Here is a 23,016-nt window from a genome sequence, read left to right as displayed (position 1 = left end):
CAAATTCGTATGTGAAAGAAGCTTCCAATAATATAATTTTCACATTATACATCTTATGTGCTATTAATCTTGTCAATGGTAAAAGACGGTCTTGAAAAAACGCATTAGGCCCTATATAGATGGAGGGAGGGAGTATACTAAAAAGGTCTAATGATAAACTATAACCTCGAGAAGAGACCCAAACCTCGCATTTCCATATTCACGGTGTTATTTGAAGGGCCTACACCTGTCTGTCAATAAAGTAATCGCCACACCGCCCACACTATATACCCCACCTCATCGTTAGCGCACCTATCGCGTCTTACCACATTTGCTTGACCACAAGCTAAGCACGGGGTAAACATGCGAATAAATTTCAACTTTAGCAGAAAATTGCGCACATTGAATTTCTTAGCCAGCATTAACTGTATTCCACAGAAAGCGTAGATCCATGCATAGCATTTCGCAAATAGCAAATGTCGAAGCCGGTCCTTGCGCATATCGGATATCAGACATCGGTCGATGCGCGTCGGTACCGTCGAGAAACCACCCCCTTAACGCAAATGTAGCAAACCCAGGGGGCCTTGGTGCATATTTTGCGCATACGGTCGTTTCACATAAAGGCCCTCCGCTTCCCTCGAATTTGCCATCTGTCACTCCCAGCCAGCGCTCTATATCCCGACGCTCCCCCCCCACATTAAAAAAAAGAGAGAAAAATCCGCAGGCCGGAAGCCAAGGTTAGGTCTTGACCGCCCCACCGGAACCACCCGCAGCCCGTCGCCGGCGACCGTCCACGGCGGCGATCCGACCCCGCGCCTCCCCGCGCGGCCTCCCTCGACCCAGATCTTGCCGGGGACGCATGAAGGAGCAGCGAATCGGCCAGATCTAGGAGGTTTCGGGCCGGTCCCGTCATGCAGCCCGGTGGGGCGCCCTCCGGCAGCTCGCCGGCCTCGTCGCCGCGGCCGGAGCAGCCGGCCACGGCGTCGCAGCAGCAGCAGGCGCAGCACCTAGGGTTCGCCAGGAATCAGGTGAGCCGGCCTTGGTGCTCTCTCTCTGCCTCCTGCCCCGCCGCGGCGGCAGGGCAGGGGGTTGGAATTTATTTTTCTGGTGGTGGGTTTATCTCCGCGGGTAGCAGACGCCATTGGCGGGGAAACGTGCCCTCTGCGCGCGCGCCCGCGCGTGCGGTCGTTGGGATCTGGGAGAAAAAAAAGCGGCGCCTTTATTGGGGCCGGCTTCTCCTGCCTGGCCGCAACGGTAGCCACTGCCAGTGGAGTGCGAGCGCGTGCCGTGGGTGCGTGTCCTGTCCCCATCCGCCCGAGCTCCTCCATTTGTGGGGTTCAGCGCGGCTGCGGTTTGCAGTTCCATGTTTCTTGCGTCTCCGGTCCAGGTTTCTCCGGCGACGGGGTCCCGTGCGTCTCGAATTCGCGCTTCTTGTTTCTTGCTGGGTTTGGGATTGCTGTGCGGCTCAATCTTGGATTGTTCTCTGGCCGATTTGGACCGGCCCTGTTCCTCTCTGTGATCGAATTGCATGTGTGTTTGTTTCTGAAGAATTCTTGGCTCTGTTACGTCGGCGATGCGATTCTCCGGCTGGGGTTTTGAGTTCTCTCTTCGGCCACTACTTAATTTCTGCTAGGTTGTGATTTCTGAACGGGTTGTCTTCTGTTATTGCAGGCGATGATGCAGCAGCAGCAGCAGCAGCAGCAATCCTACCAGCCCGGTATGCCGCATGGTATGATGGGCGGAGGGGGCGGCTTCCCCCAGTCCTCGGGCCCCATCGGGCCGTTCCAGGGTCAGAGGGGCCTGCCCCAGCCCGGTGGACCGCAGGGCCTGGTTGCGGGCCAGCAGTACAACCAGAGCACAATGCAGCAGCAGGCATACATGCAGTTTCTGATGCAGCAGCAGAAGTCCCATGGGATGCAACTCCAGCAGCAGCAGCAGCAGCAGCAGCAGCAGGCCAAAATGAATATGGCAGGACCGTCCACAAGGGGGGACCAGGATGCGGCTGCCAACCCCGCGAAGATGCAGGAGCTCATGTCCCTTCAGGCCCAGGCCCAGGCCCAGGCTCAGGCTCAGGCCCAGGCCCAGGCACAGGCGCAGGCGCAGATGCTTAAGAGACAGTCCGAGCATCTTCAGCAGGCGGAGAAGCAGCCAGAGCAGGGGCAGCGCGCCGGTAGCAGCGAGCAAAGGAGCGGTGACATGAGGCCTCCTATGCCACCACAAGGAATCCCTGGGCAGCAGATGTCATCAGCTGGTATGGTGAGGCCGATGCAGCCAATGCAAGGTCAAGTGGGCATGGCCAGCATGGGTGGTATCCCGTTGCAAGCTATCCATGCCTGGGCTAAGGAGCAGAAAATCGATCTGTCTGATCCTGCAAATGCAAGTCTCATTTCTCAAATCATACCTATCTGGCAGTCCAGGATGGCCGCCATGCAGAAGCAGAACACGACAAACATGGCTGCACAGCAGCAGCAGCAGCAGCAGCAGCAGCAACAACAGCAGCAACAGCAGCAGCAACAACAGCAGCAGAATCAGCAAATGCTTCCTAGGCAGGTGAACAGTGATGCCCCAGTAAATGGGAATAATCCTGGCCAGGCTCCATTGAAGCCCCGGCAGCCTCCCCTGCCTAGTTCTTCTGTTTCTGCTGGAGCAGAGACAAAGATGGCGAATCCGAGCAAGTTGCAGATGCAGCAGCAGTTTTCTGCCCAAAGTTCAAATGAGAGGGCTCTGAGGCCGCCCATGACAATGGGCAACGCCGGGCAAATGATGCATATGACCCAAAGTTCTGGACACGGGAATAAGATTTCTGAGCAGTCCAATCCAAAGAATACCCTTGCGAGTTCAGAAGCGATGCAGCTGCAGTATGCAAGACAGTTGCAGCAGGCTAATCGAGCTACTGCCCCTACAGCAACTCCTGGTGAAACAGGAGGATCACAGGCCCCAACTCAAGGTGGTCGGCCGAATTCGAATTTCACAAAACATCAACTTCATGCACTTAAAGCTCAAATATTAGCTTTTCGGCGTCTGAAGGTACAAGAAAGCTAAATTTGGATGTGTCCTGTGTTCATGCATTTTTTTTCTCATGAGTTCCAGTATAGCACAATTTTACTCTGGTTTAAGCTGATCAATCTCATACTGCTGCAATTCTTATTTCTCTTTTGTTGCATCTCAGCGTGGTGACCGTACACTCCCACCGGAAGTTCTTGAATTAATCATGTCTCCTCCGCCACTGCCGGACCCACAGACGCAGCTGATCTCTGGACCTCCAGTAATACCCAATCGTGAAAGGGCTGCTTCAGTCAATGCTGATGAACAAGGAAGGCCCATGGAGAGTGGTGATAAAGCTCCTGAAAAACCTCTATTGTTGAAGGGACCCTCTTTACCAAAGGCGGAGGTTTCTGCTTCGGAAGAGAAAACTGGTTCTGCAAGTGGCCCCATGCAAGTGACGGAAGTTCCACCCAAGGAGCCTCTTAGAATTTTACCAGTTTCTGCACCTGAACAAAGTAACACTGCTCCCATTAAATCTGAGCAGGAACCAGAAAGGGGTATCCAGAGAACACCTGGGAGAAGTGATTACAGTGGTGAAAAGGGAAAATCTGTACCGACCGATAGTGGTTCGGCAGATGCTGAGCAAGCAAAAAGAGCTGCCTCTACAAGTAGCGCACCATCTCCAAGGGATGTTCCCAGAAAATATCATGGTCCATTATTTGATTTCCCGTCCTTTACTAGGAAACATGATTCCATGCCCCCTGCAAATTACAACGGTAGTCTGGCACTTGGTTATGACATGAAAGATTTGTTGGCTCAGGAAGGCATGATGGTTCTTGGCAAGAAACGAGAGGATAACTTGAAAAAGATTAGCGGCTTGCTTTCAATTAATCTAGAGAGGAAAAGGATCCGGCCAGATCTTGTTTTGAGGCTACAGATTGAAGAAAAAAAGCTGAGACTCCTAGAGCGCCAGGCTCGCATGAGGGATGAAGTTGAAGAGGTGCAACAAGAAATAATGGCGATGCCTGATAGGATATACAGGAAGTTTGTCAAGCAATGCGAGCGCCAACGCGTCGAGCTTATAAGGCAAGTTCAGCAGATGCAAAAGGCATCGAGAGAGAAGCAGCTGAAATCCATTTTCCAATGGCGCAAGAAGCTTTTGGAAGCACATTGGGCTATTCGTGATGCACGAATAACTCGTAACAGAGGGGTGGCCAAGTACCATGAAAGGATGTTGAGGGAATTCTCAAAGAAAAAGGATGATGATCGAAGCAAAAGAATGGAGGCACTAAAAAACAATGATGTGGAACGATATCGTCAAATACTGTTGGAACAACAAACCAGTGTTCCTGGTGATGCAGCTCAAAGATACAATGTTCTATCTTCGTTCTTATCCCAGACTGAAGAGTACCTTTATAAACTCGGTGGGAAAATTACTGCTACCAAGAATCAGCAACAAGTAGAAGAGGCAGCAAATGCTGCAGCAGCAGCTGCACGGGCACAGGTATTATGACATTCTTTTCTTTCGAAAATGAAATTAGCTTTTCTGCCACCTTTGGTTTCTTAGGTTGTCAGATTCTATGGACAGTATCTCTATTTTAACTGTTTAAAACCATTTGTATAAAAGTTGTTGGTGGCAGAACATGATCATTAACCACCTACTCTGGGAAATTGCCGCCCATCAGTAGGAGCTTAATTTTCTTTAACTCTCTTCTCCCATGGCTGCCCAAGTGCCCATCGGGCTACTAGATTGCTCGCTGAGTAACCAGAAGACAGATTACAAATCTGTACTGGATGAGTCAACAATTTCGGACTCAACCATTGTTTCTGGCTAATTCAAAAAAAAGTTTAATGACCAGAAAACTGGAACTAACTGCAGTGCTGTTCAGCTTCCAAAGCAAAACAAATTTAGCATGCACCCTTTATTTACCTTTCATCAATTATTATTGAAGGGGAAAAGGGTATGAACCCATATCCTTTGTGTGTAACTGTACTGGAGTATATTGCATTATCAAATAAGTCGGGTATAACTGTACTCCAATGCACTGCACATCCGCCACAGGCTGCAGTCTTTACTCTTTAGGTTCCTAGTGACTATTCTTGTAAATAATGAGTTTGCTGATTGTTTGTTTAACAGGGTCTTTCTGAAGAAGAAGTGAAGGCTGCTGCACAATGTGCTGGCCAGGAGGTTATGATAAGAAACACATTCTCGGAGATGAATGCACCAAGGGAGGAAAATGCATCTGTTAACAAGTAAGTAATTAACTAATGGGAATGTGGTTCTGTTGTAATGTTCTCTTGACCCACTATATTTATTTCAGAGAGCACTATAAATTAAATTTATGTATGCTATCGACTTCTGAGTAACTTTCACATACAATTGTTCTCTAATCTGGAACCAACAATTGTTCTATTTCACATTTGGGATAAAGTTTGTGCAGATCAACAAGGTCTGCAAAATCTACCTTTTAGCCTTAACAAACTTTGACCTGTTTTATTCCTATAGGTACTATATGTTAGCTCATGCTGTGACTGAAAAAGTAACAAAGCAGCCCTCACTTTTGAGATTAGGAACTTTAAGGGACTACCAACTGGTATCATTTCCCTTCAACTCAACTATTTGTCTTTAATACTAATGTTAATATTGTTGTGACCTGTCAGTCTGTCACAATTTGTTTTACAATTTTGTTTTTCTGGTTATCCAGGTGGGCCTTCAATGGATGCTTTCGCTCTACAATAATAAATTGAATGGCATTTTGGCTGATGAGATGGGTCTTGGCAAGACTGTACAGGTGTGCCTTTCTTGCTGTGTTCCACCTGCTGGATTTTAGTTATTTCACCATGTCTTCGGATCGCTCCACTCTTCCTTCAATGCCATGCTGCTAGGATTGACATGCTGTTAGGATTGACTTTTCATGGTTGTTCACCTTTTTGCTTAAACAGGTCATGGCATTGATTGCATACTTGATGGAGTTTAAAGGGAATTATGGACCACATCTCATAATAGTGCCAAATGCTGTCTTGGTCAATTGGAAGGTGCTTTTTTTTCCCGTATCAGTTTTGTGATACAAAAATGAGCTTAGAAGCATAAGTTTTAACTTAATTTTCTGTTCTTGGTTCAGAGTGAACTGCTAAATTGGTTACCATCCGCATCTTGCATCTTTTATGTTGGTGCAAAGGATCAAAGGCAAAAGTTGTTCTCTCAAGTAAGTTGCTACATCTGTACTTATTATGCTTTAGCACTCAAAGATTCTGATGCATATTGCCTTTTAGATATATTTTGTTGTAAGCAAACACAATCATCTTCTAAAATGCATAACAGTAGCTCTGCTGTTTGCTGAACAATATTCTAACAGCGGGGAAATCATAAACCATGCATATCTTATTTAGAAAGAATGTGCTTACTGATTACTTTGTCGCTTCAGGCTTTCACCTTATGCGTCAGGCTTGTCTTCTATAATAGTATTTTTTTTTGCTCTAAAATTAATTCGTATGCTTGGTTTTACTATAAATGCTATCCATGTGCCAGAGCCATGAGTTGGTTGCGAGATCTTATGGGTTTCACCTCTAGCCTACCCCAACTTGCTTGGGACTAAAGGCTTTGTTGTTGTTGTTGTTGTTGGTTTTACTATAAATGGGGAAACTGACCTACAAGAAATGGGTTACTGGCACGTACAAACTTCTTCACCAAACTGTACTCTGTCCATATATATACAAGACACAAAGTCATCATTGCACATGGCTTGGTTTTATTTAGAGTAAATGAAACTCTGTAGCACATATTCTGGTTTTTGTTTTTCATACCAGTGAAGCTACGCTTCAGATGCTGTACAGGGGTTGAATTTTCTCAATTCCATGGGTACTTTTTTTTTACCAAAAAGGAGGGCTTTCCCCCAGGCTGTGCATATTCCACGGGTACTGTTATACTATGTTCCTGTTTATACCTGAACAGGGTTTGATCTGTTTTTTTGTTATTATTTCTCATAGATAAGCTTATTTGGTGGCAAATGTATGTGAATTTCATTATTGATTTAGCTTTTGTTGAAATATTTGCTTCTGAACATTTTTTTTCTTGGATTTCATCTTGCAGGAGGTTTTGGCTGTCAAATTTAATGTTCTTGTGACAACATATGAATTTGTTATGTTTGATCGTTCTAAGCTTTCAAGAATTGACTGGAAGTACATTATAATTGATGAGGCCCAACGAATGAAGGACAGAGAGTCAGTCTTGGCCCGTGATCTTGATCGCTATCGTTGCCAGCGACGTCTCCTTCTCACTGGCACTCCTCTACAGGCAAGCCCAATAAATGTTTACCGATTATTCAACTAATGCTGATATAGGCATATAGCCATACACTGTGATATGTTGACGGAGCCTCAGTTCCTGGAAGTTCCTTTTCTCTTGTATGCCACAGTATTTGTTTTACCGCATGGTTATTGTTTATTTTAGATTGTTATTTAATACATTCTTACAATTTTTTCAGAATGATCTCAAGGAGCTTTGGTCCCTTCTAAATTTGTTGCTTCCAGAAGTGTTTGACAACCGCAAGGCATTTCAAGATTGGTTCTCAAAGCCTTTTCAGAGGGATGCTCCTACACCTAACGAAGAAGATGATTGGTTGGAGACCGAGAAGAAAGTTATTATTATTCACAGGCTTCATCAAATTCTGGAACCTTTTATGCTACGTAGGCGTGTTGAAGATGTTGAAGGTTCACTTCCACGGAAGGTACCATAATTTCGCCCTTGTCATTCTATGTACAAGTTTTGAAGTTAATTGGTTTTTTGTTGGTAACTTGGTTCTTTAAACTCACAGCTTTATTTACTTGGCATGCAATGTGCAGGACTCTATTGTTTTGAGGTGCAAAATGTCTGCCATTCAAGGTGCTATATATGATTGGATCAAATCCACTGGCACCATTAGAGTTGATCCGGAAGATGAGAAAATACGTATCCAAAGAAATCCAATGTACCAGGCCAAGACATATAAGAATCTTCAAAACAAATGCATGGAATTGAGGAAAGTCTGCAACCATCCTTTGCTGTCATATCCCTTTATGAATTACTACGGGAAGGATTTTATTATCAGATCTTGCGGGAAATTGTGGAATCTTGATAGGATTTTAATCAAGCTTCATAGATCTGGTCACCGTGTTCTCCTCTTTAGCACCATGACAAAACTTCTTGACATCCTGGAGGACTATTTGCAATGGAGGCAACTTGCTTACAGGCGAATTGATGGAACAACTAGCTTGGAGGACCGTGAATCAGCAATTGTTGATTTTAATAGGCCTGGTTCTGAGTGTTTTATATTCTTGCTTAGTATCCGTGCTGCTGGTAGAGGTCTGAATCTTCAGAGTGCAGACACTGTTGTAATTTATGACCCCGATCCCAATCCACAAAATGAAGAACAAGCTGTTGCAAGGGCCCATCGTATAGGGCAGACTAGGGAGGTAAAGGTTATTTACATGGAGGCCGTTGTTGATAACATCTCAAGTTATCACAAAGAGGATGAATTGAGGAACGGAGGAAGTGGAGATCTGGAGGATGACCTTGCTGGAAAGGACAGATACATGGGTTCAATCGAAAGTCTCATCCGCAATAATATCCAACAATACAAAATTGATATGGCAGATGAAGTCATTAATGCTGGTCGTTTTGATCAAAGAACGACCCATGAGGAAAGGCGCATGACTCTGGAGACACTGCTGCATGATGAAGAGAGGTATCAAGAAAGTCTTCATGATGTTCCTTCGCTACAGGAAGTTAATCGTATGATTGCTCGGACTGAAGAGGAAGTCGAGCTCTTTGATCAGATGGATGAAGAATTCGATTGGACAGGAGATATGATGAAACATAATCAGGTTCCAAAGTGGCTCCGCGTTGGCTCTACAGATGTTGACTGTGTTGTGGCGAGCTTAACCAAAAAGCCTGCCAGAAATGCATCTGGCAGTGCTCCTGACAATGGTGACAAACTCGAGAAAAGAAGGGGGCGACCCACGGGGTCTGGTAAGTACTCTATCTACCGGGAGTATGAAGATGAAGATGATGAGGAGTCTGAAGAAGATGATGAGGAGAGGAATACACCATCTCACCCTGAAGAAGAAGCAGGAGAATCTGAAGAGGAAGAGGAAAATGATGATTCAGTACCTGATGATGATAACAAAGATCAATCGGAGGAAGAAGAGCCTAACAATGATGATGGGTACGATCTTCAACAAGGGACAGGAAGTGGAAAAGGTCACAAGTCTGAAGAAGCTGGCTCTACAGGATCTTCATCTGGAAGCCGGAGATTACCACCACCAGCCCCTTCCTCAGCTTTGAAGAAGTTGCGGTCTCTATCTGCATTAGATTCCCGCCCAGGCACTTTTCCAAAAAGAACTGTATGTCTGAGACCTGGCACTTATTTCTTTCTGCTCTCTTTTTATTTCTGAATGAAAAGTTAACTGTACAATTATCCTTTTTACTGATGAATTTACAGTCAGATGACTTGGAGGACGGAGAGATTGCATTATCAGGGGACTCACATATGGATCTACAGCAATCAGGAAGCTGGAACCATGACCGGGATGATGGTGAGGATGAACAGGTCCTGCAGCCAAAAATAAAACGCAAAAGGAGTCTCCGAACTCGTCCAAGACCTAGTACCGATAAACAGGAAGATAGATCTGGTGCAGATGGTACCTTCCCCCAACGTGGTGCTCGCCTTTTATTCCCAGGAGATGGTGATTATGATTCACAGCAAGATGCCCATGCTCCTGCAGATCCTACTTCCAGGCAGCAAGACACGGTTCATCCGGTAGTGAAACAGAAGCGTAACATGCCATCTGTAAAGGCTTCTCCTGCTTCTAGGGCAGCGAAATCTACCCACTTGTCTGGGTCTGGGGAGGGATCTGCTGAGCACTCCAAGCAGAATTGGAGCAACAAGGTCATCAATTCTGCTGGCACAAAGATGTCTGACAGTATGCAGAGAAAGGTTAGCATTTCGCTGTTCTTCTTTGTATGTCTATGATGGTTTGCCCTGTTAAAAATACCCATTGCCTCTTCTTTAGAAACACCTTAGACAACCATGATAACTTATGTTGGGAATACTTGCAGTATTTTACTTTGTTGCGCTTTAGCAAATATGGTTATGGGGGCCTGTTTGGACCTCACCCGTGCCAGCAGTAGATTAAGGAAGCAGGGTTAGCAATGGGGTAGCTGTTAGGTTCATTTCTTTTGGGAAAGCATGAATATGGCAATTGCTTAATGTCCCACGCTATGTTTATTTTGAACCATTTGGTGAACAGGAACATGTTGGGTTCCCACAGCAGTTGTAACAATGTAGTTTACAGTCTTGGAAACGAGGTGTTTCATGGCCATAGTAAATACTGGGATTAAATCTCTGCAAATAAGAAATTAGAACTACTGTTCTATTTTGTACGTATGGCATTTATCACATAGCAGAATGATGCTGTATTATCGAGAACATGGGATCGCTTCTGTGACTTTTACTCGTGTCGTTTGGCCTTCCAGAAATCAGCTTTTGATTGCCGGGTTATGATTTATCTCATCTTTGATCACTGCAGTGTAAGAATGTAATAAGCAAGCTTTGGAGGAGAATTGGCAAAGAGGGACACCAAAAAATACCCAACATAGCTTCTTGGTGGCGAAGGAATGAAAATTCTTCATCCAAAGGTGTGGCTGGAAGCACCCTCGACCTACAGAAAATCGAATTACGAGTTGATGGATTAGAGTATAGCGGCGTAGCTGAGTTCATAGCGGACATGCAGCAGATGTTGAAGAGTGTGGTTCAACATTTCGGCTACAGACATGAGGTAATCTATAGCATTAGACCAGGCCTCCCTTTTGCCTTCTGTACCGGTATTATATTAATCTCACGAGCACTGCGTTACTCTGTTCCTGAAACATGCCCCATGAGTCAAGAAACAGTGTCCATGATAACACCTGTTTTATTTTGAGAATATTCAGCTTTCACATCTCTGAAGAGCTAACATTAACTTGATATATGATGTGTCTGCAATAAGTATATGTTATGGATTCATAACACTAACTGCACGCATGAATGGTTATATATGAAGGGTTTGTCTATGATTGTTGTCAATTTACTCAGACCAACGTGTAAACAACCATCAGAATAAGCAGAAGTAGAGGCAACTTATGGAAGTTTGAATTCGTCTTGTTAGTTAGCTGATTATCCATCTTAGATATGGGTCAATTGAAGTAGTACTTGCACCATGGTCCATGGCCTCTTAAGTTAGCTGATTATTCATCTTAGTAGTTGTATTTGGACTACTATTGGTTGGTCTTTTTATTACTAAAAACTAATATTGTGGCGATTATATATAGAACGATATGTCACCACATACTTTTGCTAGTCATAGTTTTGTAAACTTGTAGCTATATATTGCAATCTTTGTTCAGTTAATCATGGCGTGTGGGTTTGGCGTAATAGAATCTTAATTTGCTCATGGAAATGCAGGTCCGGGTAGAAGCTGAGATTCTCCACAACCTATTCTTCAACATAATGAAGATTGCCTTCCCAGACTCTGACTTCCAAGAGGTGAAGGACTCGCTGTCGTTTTCGAATCCCGGAGGTGGTGCAAGCAGCACGGCTGTCCCATCAGCAAAGCACCTGGCTTCAGGCCTGAAGCGCCGTTCCGCCACCACTGAAGTGGAGCAGCATGGTCCCGGCAGCGGCAAGCACAGCCATCACGCGTCGGCCGGCGAGGCTCCTAGCCGGGCCAAACCCGAGAGGGACTCAAGGCATTCAGGACCAGGCAGCAGGGACCAGAGCCTCGACAGCCCAGGGCTGCCGCTACACCCTGGCGACCTGTTCATCGCCAAGAAGAAGAGGCAAGACCGGGCTCGGTCCAGCATCGGGTCGCCGTCCAGCTCAGGCCCCCGTGGACCGCTCTCCCCGACCAACACTGGCCGGTTGGGCCCGGCGCCGTCGCCCAGAGGCGCGAGGACACCGTTCCAGAGGGACTCTCACCCGTCCCAGCAGTCCATGCCCGGGTGGGGCGCGCACTCGGACCGCGGGGGGAGCTCGCCGCCCGGCATCGGGGACATCCACTGGGCCAAGCCTGCCAAGCGGCAGCGGACCGACACAGGCAAGAGGCGGCCGAGCCACTTGTGACGCGACGGGCACATTCTCCATGCATCATCATCGCCGCCATGCGTCGTTGACTTATGGCCATGAGAAGAAGGGAATGCTGTGTGGGTAGTAGGGAGTATGTTGGGTATTTGTTTGTTTACTGTAAAGAGGAACACTTCCTTTAATAGCCATTGTTATGTGGTAGGTGGTTTAGTGGTGCAACCAGAGGATGCATGTGTTCTCATGTGGAAGGGACAGTGATAATGGAAATGAGCTGGTGTTTAGTTAATAATCAGTTAGTAATTATCATCTGTTGTATGTTTCCATAAGCAAAGTTGTTACCAGGACCTGATAAATTAATTAACAGCGCTTTGCTTTCCATGCTACATCGTGTTCCACTTTGTCGTTGGAAGATCAAAGCAGATGACAGATGTTTTTTTTTTTGAGTGCGTTGATGATGGATGAATAAATCTATTCTCTAAAATGCGTGAAATCTTTAAAAGAGCTTATATTTAATGACGGAGGGAGTATATGTCTTGACTATCTTGGCTTAAAAGAGCTTATATTTGATCTCAAAAAAAGAGCTTATATTTAATGACGGAGGGAGTATATGTCTTGACTATCTTGGCACACAATCATTATGTACTCTAGGGATGTAAATGACAAATAAACGGATCTGCAAGACTTGTTTAGTTAGCTTTATCTAGTTTGATAGTTTATTTTCTCATCGGGACTTGGTTTACATCCCTAATGTACTCCCTCTGTTGTTACTTGTTATGCATATTAGTTTTGTCTTAAGTCAAATTTGATAAAATTTACTCCCTCCTTCCATCTATATAGGGCCTAATGTGTTTTTTGAGACTAACTTTGACCAAATATTAGAGCAATAATATATGACATGCAACTTACAGAAAGTACACCGTTAAATTCATGTGTGAAAGGAGCTTTCAATGATATAATTTTCACATTGTGCATGTCATGTACTATTAATCTTGTCAATAGTCAAATGCGGTTTAAAAAAATGCATTAGGCCCTATATAGATGGAAGGAGGGAGTATATAAAACAATACGAACATTTACGACATGTATATGTGTTGTGAAAATATATTCAATGATGAATGTAATGATATTTATTTGTTATTGTAGATGTTATTTTTTTATAAACTTTGTCGGAATTTATAATGTTTGATTTACGACAAAGCTAAAAACGGAGGGAGTACATCTAAAGCTAAAACATATTTTTTTGAGCAAAAAGCAAAAACAGACAAATCCCTACTACTAGTACAAGACCTTTGAGAGAGGCAGTGTTCCTGCCAAAACATCAAACTAAGGCTCTAATAGCAACTTTGGCAATAGAAAATTCTGAAATTTTGTAACACATTCACACAACATCAAAGTATATTGTTACAAAATTTTAAACAAAAAAAAATGATAAATTCAACAATGAATAGTACATAACATACATTAAGCTTTAGATTTGGCTCATTACCACATTGATGTATTATCACATTGATGTCAAATATGTCATTTTTATATTTGAGCAACGTTTCAAATTTTGATATGAAAATTTGTGATAACATATATTGATGTTGGGTTAATGTGCGAGATTTTTTCCAGGGTTTTTTAAATAATTTAAATGCGCTACGACATCCGGTGCACCAATAGCACCACAAGGGTGAGTATACCATGTACATTCCCCAAATGTCTAGCTGGACTTGTAACAATACTTGTATCAAATTGGAAAATCAAGTTCTTTCCACAAAGGGTGTGGCTAGGTCCTAGTTGATTGAGACTTAACCAAGTCTCAGTCAAGTGACATACTCCCTCCGTCCGTAAATAAGTGTACTTCTAGCTTTTGTCCTAAGTCAAAGTTTTTAAAATTTCGACCAACTTTATAGGGAAAAGTAGCAACATTTATGGCACTAAATTAGTATCACTAGATCCATTTTGAAATGTACTTTCATAATATACCAATTTGATGTCATATACTCCTATGTCACTACTCTCTTCTATAAAGTTGGTCAAAATTTAAAAGTTTTGACTTAGGACAAAAGGAAGATGTACACTTATTCCCGGACGGAGGAAGTAGTATATAAGAAGAAAAACGAAAAACTAAAAAGTTTTCCTTTTTTTTTACAGATCTCAATGCAAGATCAAACGAATATAGCATCTACTGAGACATAACCAAGTCTTAGTCGACTGAGACTTAGCAAAACTGTTCCACAAATATGAAACAAGGTGTGCATGTATATAACCTCGTCTTAAGTAGAAATCAACATTTTCTTTGAAACATAAAATGGTTGTGTTGGATGACTATCAGTGCAAGCACATGTTTTCGGTTTGCCCTATTTACTACTCCCTCCGTTCCTAAATATTTGTCTTTCTAGAGATTTCAACAAGTGACTACATACGGAGCAAAATGAGTGAATCTACACTCTAAATATGTCTATATACATCTGTATGTGGTAGTCCATTTGAAATCTCTAAAAAAAACAAATATTTAGGAACGGAGGGAGTAGCTTGGAAATATATGTTTTCTTGATATGGAAAGTAGTTGTAGTTATTGCATGATTTAGAATCATGATGTGCCACCAGTTTATAAACCCGTCAAAACACGCGGGCTCCTTAACAAGAATACCAAAGTTTTGTTTAGAAAAAGGGAGTAAGCAAGTAGTAAGTACAAAAACAATCACGATGTGAAATCACATTTCTTACATTATGTACGTGTATGCCACATGCCTTTTACCAGTATATTCCATCTGAATTGTTTCTTACCAGTTTGGATCCAAACAGATACATAGAGTACACACATTTCATGACTTCATGTCATGGTACACACTCATAGTAAGTACATTATCATATCATCACAATGATGTTGCTTTTGGTTAATGTACTCTTCTTCATTCATTAGTAGTATCCATACTCATGTACCATGATGATGCTTGATATGGTGAGATCTTTAAGGCCTCCTCGACGCTCTCTTTGCACGCGCCGAGTGTCTTGTAGACGTGCATGAAGTCGCGGAACGCGACGCTCCGGTACCTCGCCGGCCTGCCCTCGCCGACGAGCTCCTTGGCGGGCCCCACCACACAGTCCATGGTCGGCATGATGGTGGCAGCCACCGAGGTCCTCCCCACGACGGCGTTGGCCACGGTCCGGCGCTCCACGCTCCGGAGCGCCCCGTTGGTGGCGATCTCCAGCTGGTGTCCGAAGCTGATGCCGAGCGCTCCCGGTATGGGCTCGACGTCGACCCAATCGCCATTGTACAGCACCTGCAGACCACGCACGTACCCGGGCTGGAGCAGCACGGTGATGAGGTTCCGGTCATAGCGCGGCGGCAGGCCGAGGGTGAGGCCCGGGTCCGCGCACGGCGGGTAGTGGCTCGCGTCGACGATCACGTCGCCGCCGGTGAGGCCGCCCTCGAAGTAGTCCGGCCGGAGCCCGACGCCCTCGCAGAGGAGACGGAGGAGCTCCATCGCGATGCTGCGAGCGGGGACGATGAAGTTCTCGAGGGCGGGGCGGAGCCCGGCGGGCTTCTCGGGCCACGCGGGCTTGGTGCGCTCGACGGGGTGGCAGGCGAGATGGAGGCAATGGCATGAGTAGCTCTCACCGGCGGCGGACCTGTACATGGTGCTGGAGAAGAGCCGGTTGGTCTGCCCGGTGTCCTCCGAGTACAGTGTTGCCTTGTCCGTTGTCGGGAGGCGGAAGAAGTCGCCGCACGCCATCTCCATCTCCCTCATTGTACGCTCTGGCATGCCATGGTTGATCACCTACACGTTTAGCATGTTCATTATCTTACTGAACTCAGATAAGTTCCAAGTTTGGTGTCATAATATTATTGAATTTGTTCAAGATAATTTGATCCTTGCATTTAATTCACCCTCGCTTTCCTCTTACGTTACGGAGTATGAGTAGCATTTGATCCAAGCCGTCGTCCATTCATGAGGGCAAATTTGTCCATAAGAACTCGCAAAAAAAATGACCATAAGAATTAACTATGACAAGTTTTGGTTGCTTGTTATAAACGAGAGCTTGTACGATCTTTCCGGTTCAATCAATGATTACTAGAACACAATTTTACTATTTCATACTAGCCCCGTCCTAAAATAAGTACAATGACACTTATTTTGGGACGGAGGGAGTACTGCACATAACCCCTGTTCAAGAATTCATCCCATTAACCGGTTAACTTGTCGATTAGTCCCTACTCGTAGGATCACAGAGTATCCGATAAACTGATAAATCAACCGATTAATTGATTGAATGATCGATTAACGTGCCGATAAGCTTATTAATCCCTTGCTCGCCAGCCAACCGAACAGCTAATTTTCTCAACAATGCACATAACAAATGGTATGGTACTATGCTTCTCAATCACATTAGTGTCGGCAAGCTCTAAGTTCACATGCTAGAGGAATGTATAAGAACTTAACTTTAGCAACAAATAAGAACTCCATCTTTTAGCAATAAAATATGTACTATATACATTGTTTTACTTTTGATTTTATATATGTATGTTCGTATTTGCTATGGTCCCTCCATGCCAAATAAATAAATAAATAAATGAAAGAGATAAAATAAATAAATAAATGAAAGAGATAATGGTACAATGTTAAAATAGTAGTATTATGTGATCCTAAGAGAGATAATAAATAGAAGAAAATCTAAGTTAGGAAGGCAACAAATTCACTTTTTCGCGAGGTAAATACATTAATGATGCCTAAACTTGTCATCGATGTTCACTTTAATGTCTGAACTTAAAAAATACGCCAAACTGGTTTTAAAACTTGACACGAATGTGCAAATACGGTGCTAATCCTGCCCGCAGACGTAAAATGCATCGATGTGGAATCGTATATGGCTAACGTGGCACTGACATGACATGGGGCCCACTTGTAGGTACAAAACAGAATTACTTGAGTACTATATGACCCTATGACTAGTGCGCCGCCTGTCAGTAATTAGTAAGAAAATTAATATAAAAATGTACTGGACGGGCATCAAAGCTGCGACCTGACGCTTGGGGAAAATTTCGCTCATCATTCCACCAAACATATTTCCATTTCAATGTCAGCCCCTCATACTTAATGTATTTGAACCAAAAACTCTTGTATACATAAATGGGTTGCGGCCGGTGGCCCATTTATCGTACGTTATTTTTTAATTAAAAAATATGTCAATAATAATATTAATAATAAAACCTAGATTTGGTAGTATTCATGTGTAATTAATAATTACTCTATGCTACACAAATATCCGTGTGCACACAATAAATATAGAGAGGTATGTAATAAAATATATTACATTAGTACATCGAGGTGTCAGGCTGCTGGATCAATCCCTGTCAAGCGAATTTTCCATTTTATATTTGCTAAGGTACTAACAGGAGGGCTAGTCATAGAGACATATAGTATTCAAGTAATTATATTTCATAGTTATAAGTGGACCCCATGCCATGTCTGTGCCACATCAGCATATATGGTGCCACCTCGACGCACTTTACGTCCACGAGTGTGATTAGCATCGTATTTGCACGTCCGTGCCAAGTTTTAGAATCACTTTGGTGTATTTTTCAAGTTCAAACACTAAACTGAACATCCGTGGCAAGTTGAAGCACCACGGTTGTATTTACCTCTTTTCGCGGGTGATCTTCATGTCTGTGGCGACTTCATCAACCTTAAGATGTTGTGTAGACTCAGTATCTCGAAAGTGCTCATAGAAGTAAGGTATGCGTGCGTGCGTGCCTTCATAGGGTTGAGAGTATGTGCGTATGTGAGCATCTATAATTATATTGTGTTAAAAAACTCTTGCATTGCTATTTGTATATGCTTTTTCTTTAATAAAAGCATTGGCTTCGTTAATTGTAGGGAGCGCCAAGTCTGTATTAGCCTTGCGTACGTGTTGTCAGCCGTGAATTACCTGCAAAAGGGTACCAACAGTATTATTAGCCTTTTGAACTGTGACGTCCAAAAAAAAAGAAGCCTTTTCAATGGCGACAGTTATGTTTTCATCGACTACAAAAGCACGGTGGCACTTCGTCAATTTTAAGATAATGTGCCAAATCAGTTTCTCAAAGGTACTCATAGGCTACAATATACATATATACGTTTATAGAAGTAGTGTATGTGTATATATGAGCGTCTGCGTTTGTGCTGTTAAAAAAAACTGCGATAACTTGGGCAGAAGTATCTTGCCGGATAAATGTACGTACCTGGAAGAAGCCGATCTCCTTGCCGGCGTGGAGCACGGCATGGCGGACCTCGTCGCGGCCGCGGGAGAGGTCGATGACGGGCAGCGACACCAGCGTCGGGGACGCCGCTGCCAGCCGCATGAGGAACCGCTCCGGGACCGCACCCTGCGACGACGACTCCGCGGACCACCGCAGCTTCTCCATGGCCTGCCACCAGCCCACGAGCTAGCTCCGGGGAGTTCCAATGCATGGAGGGCGCCATTTATAAGCTTCTGATCGAGCTGGATTTTCCATGGCGGGACGCAACGTCTCGCTCCCCTCCGCTGACCTCGCTGCTGTGCATGTCGCACGCGTGTTGGCAGCCGTTTCCGCCATTGCCGGGTTGCTTCCGAGACGGGGGCGCTTTCATCCTCTATGAGAACTGGCAATTGTGCCATTGCTGGTAACCTAACGGCATGGATGAATGGACGTGTCATGCATGTCATGTATAGGAGTAGTATATCTTCGTTTGGTGTGGTGAAACGCCAGCCTGCACACAACACACGCTTATGGATGCAGATGGCCGCATCCACAACCCTCCGATCCGTAGATCGGTCGTGCGTGTCGACCGTACGTAGATACAAATTACATTGCTAGAAATAGTCAACTTGGCAAACCAACCTGTGGTCGGATGGTTAGAGGGACTGTCGTATCCCCAGCCCGTCAGGGTTCAAATCCTGGTGATCGCATTTATTTCTGGATTTATTTTAGGATTTTTGGCGATGCACGTTCCCGTCGACGACGAGGTGCCTACGGTGAGTTCGTAAATCTCAAGATGATATGCGGGCTCAATCTTTCAGAGATACGTGAGTGTATGCGCGTCTATATGAACGCTTGTCTCTGCATCAAGTGATGCGTGCGACCATTTTATCAAGAGGTAAAGACACATCTAACCCAACTCCTAAAATTTGGGCCCTCAAAATATCTTCTTAAATCTCAACTCTTCAAAATTTGAGGAGTTTCTGAAACACAAATCTAACCGAACATCCAAATTTAACCCTCAGACGAAGAAGACTTGCTTTGCCAAATTACTAGGGTTTTGAGAAAGCTTGCTTTGCCAAATTGGGCCTTAGCCTTTTCTCTCTCTCAAAAGGGCTATAGGGACCGTGCCGAGCCACTGTCCAAAAAAAGAGAATCCCCTAAAAACAAGTCGAAAAAACAGAAAAGAAAATAATATATAACACATCTAGTGCGAGGTAATGGGCTCTCCGTTCTTTAGAGGGTGTTTGTTTCTAGAGACTTATTGGTTTAGGGACTTTAAAAAGTTCCTATAAGTCCCATCTAAACCAAACAGAAGGGACTTATAAGATTTAAAGCGGACATTTGATACTTATGAAATAAGACTCTCAAGAAGGTATTTATAAAGACTTATAGTTGTAATATTGTTTTTTAATCCATGTTAAGTCTCAGGAACCAAATAAGTAAAGACTTTTTAGAGACTTGGGATTTATAAGTTGGGCCTGCAGATTTGGAAGCACTTTGCCTCTTCGTCGTAACGCAATCGGCGTCAGACTCGGCCTGCACCACCGCCCGAAATAAAAGCGCCGGGAAAATCATCAAATGCTTCTTCCTCCATTGCCCGCCTCGGACGCCAGAGAGGAAAGAAAAATCCACCCACCGCCCGCCTCGCTCGTCGCCGACCCACTGCAGCTCGCCCCCTCCCCTCCCCTCTCCGCCAGAATCTTCTGATCCGGCCCCCAAATTAACCCGCCGCCTCAGACCTCTCGTCCGAGGGCGGCAAGTGTAGCTGTAGTGAGGAATAACAGGTCAGTTTGCCTCTGCCTCCGCTTCTTCAATCCTATCCATTATTCCTGCTCTGTTTTTGCTCCGAAATCAAGTAAAGATGCAACAATTCAAGAGGGCTAAAGATTGTGCGGGATTGAACTGCCATAGCCCATGCTCATCATCATCTTGTCTATCTAATAATATGACAACGTTTGGCCATGTTGTGTTTTCAGCATCAGAATGGGCAACTACCTGACAAATACAAGAACAACACTAGAGAAACGCGTCCATGTTAAACCAGCGACGAGATCGACCAATGGCAAGGGAAGGCCAAGCATCAAACTTCAAGACCTTCCGGAGGTATCATGTTAAGATGGCCCACCCTTTTCATTTAACTTTTAAGGCTAAGAGAACTAGAATATGTTTTTCCCCTTCTTTTGCTCAAGGATATGTTATGCACAATTCTATCGAAATTACCTGCGAAAGAGGTTGTGCGGACCAGCGTTTTGGCGAGCGAGTGGAAGTCTTTGTGGACAACTTGCCCCAGACTAAGTTTCAACGGTGTCGTCAATGAGGCCCATACCCATAGGGGGAAACAACATGCCCAGGTGTTCATCGACCGTGTTAACGCGGTTTTGCGGAAGCACCGTGGCAAGTTTGTTCATGATCTTGACGTCCTAACGCGTTTTTTAAGACCGCCTTTGACTATTGATAAGATTAATAATACATGACATGCATAATGTGAAAATTATATCATTGAAAGCTTCTTTCACACACGAATTTAACGGTGTGCTTTATGTAAGTTGCATGTCATATATTATTGCTCTAATATTTGATCACAGTTAGCCTCGAAAAACGCATTAGGCCCTATATAGATGGAAGGAGGGAGTAGCTTTTGATTTGGCACCCTCATCCTATCTCCTGAGACAGAGTAAATTGCAAAAAACCACCACAATTGAGGACCCTAATTCAGAAAACCGCCAGCATTCAATTTTTTTTCAAAAAACCACCAACATTGGGGTGACAGTTTTCAGAAAACGCTGATACCGTGATTTAGAGCGTTTGAGTGGATTTCTGACGGGTGGGTCCCTTTGTCAGGTGCCACGTGGCCAGGGCGAGACGGCGGCCGTGACGCGCCGTTAGACGGCGTCGGTCTAAACATAACCAGCTGCTCGAGCCCAACCCATTCGTCCATTCGCTCTCTCACTCTTTCGCAGGTCTCTGTCGCCGCCGCCCGTCCCCCCGCCGCCGACCGCCCGCGCCCCCGCCGCCGACCGCCGCAGCCATGGTCTCCTGGAAGGATGGCAAAACCAGCAGCGAGGAGTCTATTTCCCCCCTTTTCACCTCGCACGCGGACGAATCCTATGTGAGTTCATTGTCTTTCTCAATTAGGGTTAGGTTTTCTTCGATCTGTACTCCATTTGAGGTTAGTTTTGACCCATTTGATCTGGGATTTGAGGATGTACTCTATGTGAACCCTTCTAGGTTCCACATACCATTGTTGACCTAGAGTGGTGTGGCATTGTTGCCGAAGGACCGATGTGCAGTCACAATTTGCCGGTGCATAGGGGTGTTGTATTCCAAGGCGTGAACACTGGCCGTAGGTTTTACGGATGTGGTAATGAGGTTCGTGCTGATCCTTTCTATGCCATTGAACAATTGTCTACTAGGTGTAATTTAGGTCTAATTTAAGAACAGAGTGTATGTGCTGTTCGTATGTATGTGCTGTTTGGTATTTAAGAACAAAGTGTACAGCTTGTTACAAAAATCCATTCAAATTCAGCATTTGATAATTAGAACATTTAAGTGCTCAGTTCCTGTTCAATTGTACTTAGTCTTTACTCTTTTTGCAAAAAATTTAATCCAGGACGGCGACAACTGTGGTCTGGTGCAGTGGATTGATGCAGAATGGCCAGAACCAATGCAGAATGCATTGCGCAAGATTTGGGATATGTATGACCAGAGCAACACAGAGATTGAAAGAAAAGATAAGGTGATATTGAAGCTGGAAGAAGAAAAAAAGTTAATACAAGAGAAGCATCACACCCATATAAAGGAAACAAGCCAGTTTTTTGCAACAGTTCACAAGAATGTGATGAGGGAGAACTATGAGAAGATTATGCAGGATAGTGATGTTGAGAAAGCTGTAGTTGAAGCCCAGGAAGAGAAGGCTAGGCTTGAGAAAGAGAATATGGATCTGAAGCTAGCACTTCAAGTTATTAAGCAGAGCAATGATGAACTGATCACCAATTGGAAGAAGGCTGTAGCAGATCAAGGTATGGTAGAGCTGAAGCAAGAGAAGAAAAGGCTGGAGTACATCATAGCTGATTTGCTGAAGGCTGGGGAGCAGAACAAGAGTAAGATCAATAGAATCAAGGAAATTTGTGATGAGTAAATGTTGGTGGTTTATGTATTATGTATTATGTATGGTTGTGGTGGCTACTAATGTTAGAAGCAAGAACAATGTGTGGGTGTTGTAGTATGTGAACCTATATCATGTATGGTTGTGGCTACTAATGTTTGGAATTACCATGTTGGTTGGAATGAAATCTGTTGCTGTGATAGCAGAACAATTATGATGTTGGTTGGAATGAAATGTGTTGTCCATTGATTTAATTATGACAAAATCATGTATGATAAATGATGAAAAAATCAGCATTGATATCAAAACAATTATGATGTGCACTTTGAAGTTGAGAAATGATGACATAATCACTCTTTTGGTTGAACCTAGCCTCTCGATAACCCCGTCGATGACAAAATCACTCTTTTAGTTGAACCTAGCCTCTCGATAACCCTGTCGATGACAAAATAACTCTTTTGGTTGAACCTAGCCTCTCGATAACCCTGTCGATGACAAAATGACTCTTTTGGTTGAACCTAGCCTCTCGATAACCCCGTCGATGACAAAATCACTCTTTTGGTTGAACCTAGCCTCTCGATAACCCTGTCGATGACAAAATGACTCTTTTGGTTGAACCTAGCCTCTCGACAAATCACTCG

General features: G+C 44.2%; 2 protein-coding genes across 3 annotated transcripts; one reads left to right on the top strand and one right to left on the bottom strand.

Annotated features, from left to right (window-relative positions):
* The first annotated feature begins 691 nt into the window (after positions 1–691).
* On the top strand, positions 692–12,435 carry LOC119319460 (ATP-dependent helicase BRM-like). Of its 2 annotated transcripts, XM_037593938.1 has the most exons (15): positions 692–1,007; positions 1,651–3,006; positions 3,149–4,468; positions 5,102–5,217; positions 5,471–5,558; positions 5,670–5,756; positions 5,908–6,000; positions 6,087–6,170; positions 7,055–7,258; positions 7,449–7,691; positions 7,807–9,345; positions 9,444–9,642; positions 9,727–9,938; positions 10,531–10,779; positions 11,445–12,435. In XM_037593938.1, the coding sequence occupies exons 1-15, from the start codon at positions 891–893 to the stop codon at positions 12,099–12,101; spliced, it is 6,564 nt and encodes a 2,187-aa protein (XP_037449835.1). In that variant the 5' UTR covers positions 692–890; the 3' UTR covers positions 12,102–12,435. The 2 variants fall into 2 exon arrangements, with proteins under 2 accessions (XP_037449835.1, XP_037449834.1); XM_037593937.1 differs by having other exon boundaries at positions 9,444–9,938.
* Positions 12,436–14,795: 2,360 nt separating this feature from the next.
* LOC119315499 (2'-deoxymugineic-acid 2'-dioxygenase-like) lies at positions 14,796–18,453 on the bottom strand. Its single transcript, XM_037590109.1, has 2 exons — positions 18,271–18,453; positions 14,796–15,829 (listed from the first exon to the last, which is right to left on the bottom strand). The coding sequence occupies exons 1-2, from the start codon at positions 18,451–18,453 to the stop codon at positions 14,960–14,962; spliced, it is 1,053 nt and encodes a 350-aa protein (XP_037446006.1). The 3' UTR covers positions 14,796–14,959.
* Positions 18,454–23,016: the final 4,563 nt, after the last annotated feature.

This window comes from Triticum dicoccoides, chromosome 6A, assembly GCF_002162155.2.
Source record: "Triticum dicoccoides isolate Atlit2015 ecotype Zavitan chromosome 6A, WEW_v2.0, whole genome shotgun sequence".
Classification (NCBI taxonomy): Eukaryota; Viridiplantae; Streptophyta; class Magnoliopsida; order Poales; family Poaceae; genus Triticum; species Triticum dicoccoides.
The sequence above is the reverse complement of the archived record's forward strand: the minus strand, read 5'-3'. Positions and strand labels throughout refer to the sequence as shown.

Coding starts and splice junctions, on each gene's coding strand:
- LOC119319460 (XM_037593937.1), top strand. CDS start 891: ATGCAGCCCGGTGGGGCGCCCTCCGGCAGCTCGCCGGCCTCGTCGCCG. Junction 5,757..5,907: donor GTCTTGGCAAGACTGTACAG/GTGTGCCTTTCT, acceptor TTGCTTAAACAG/GTCATGGCATTGATTGCATA. Junction 7,692..7,806: donor AAGGTTCACTTCCACGGAAG/GTACCATAATTT, acceptor TGCAATGTGCAG/GACTCTATTGTTTTGAGGTG.
- LOC119315499 (XM_037590109.1), bottom strand. CDS start 18,453: ATGGAGAAGCTGCGGTGGTCCGCGGAGTCGTCGTCGCAGGGTGCGGTC. Junction 15,830..18,270: donor AGGAGATCGGCTTCTTCCAG/GTACGTACATTT, acceptor CTAAACGTGTAG/GTGATCAACCATGGCATGCC.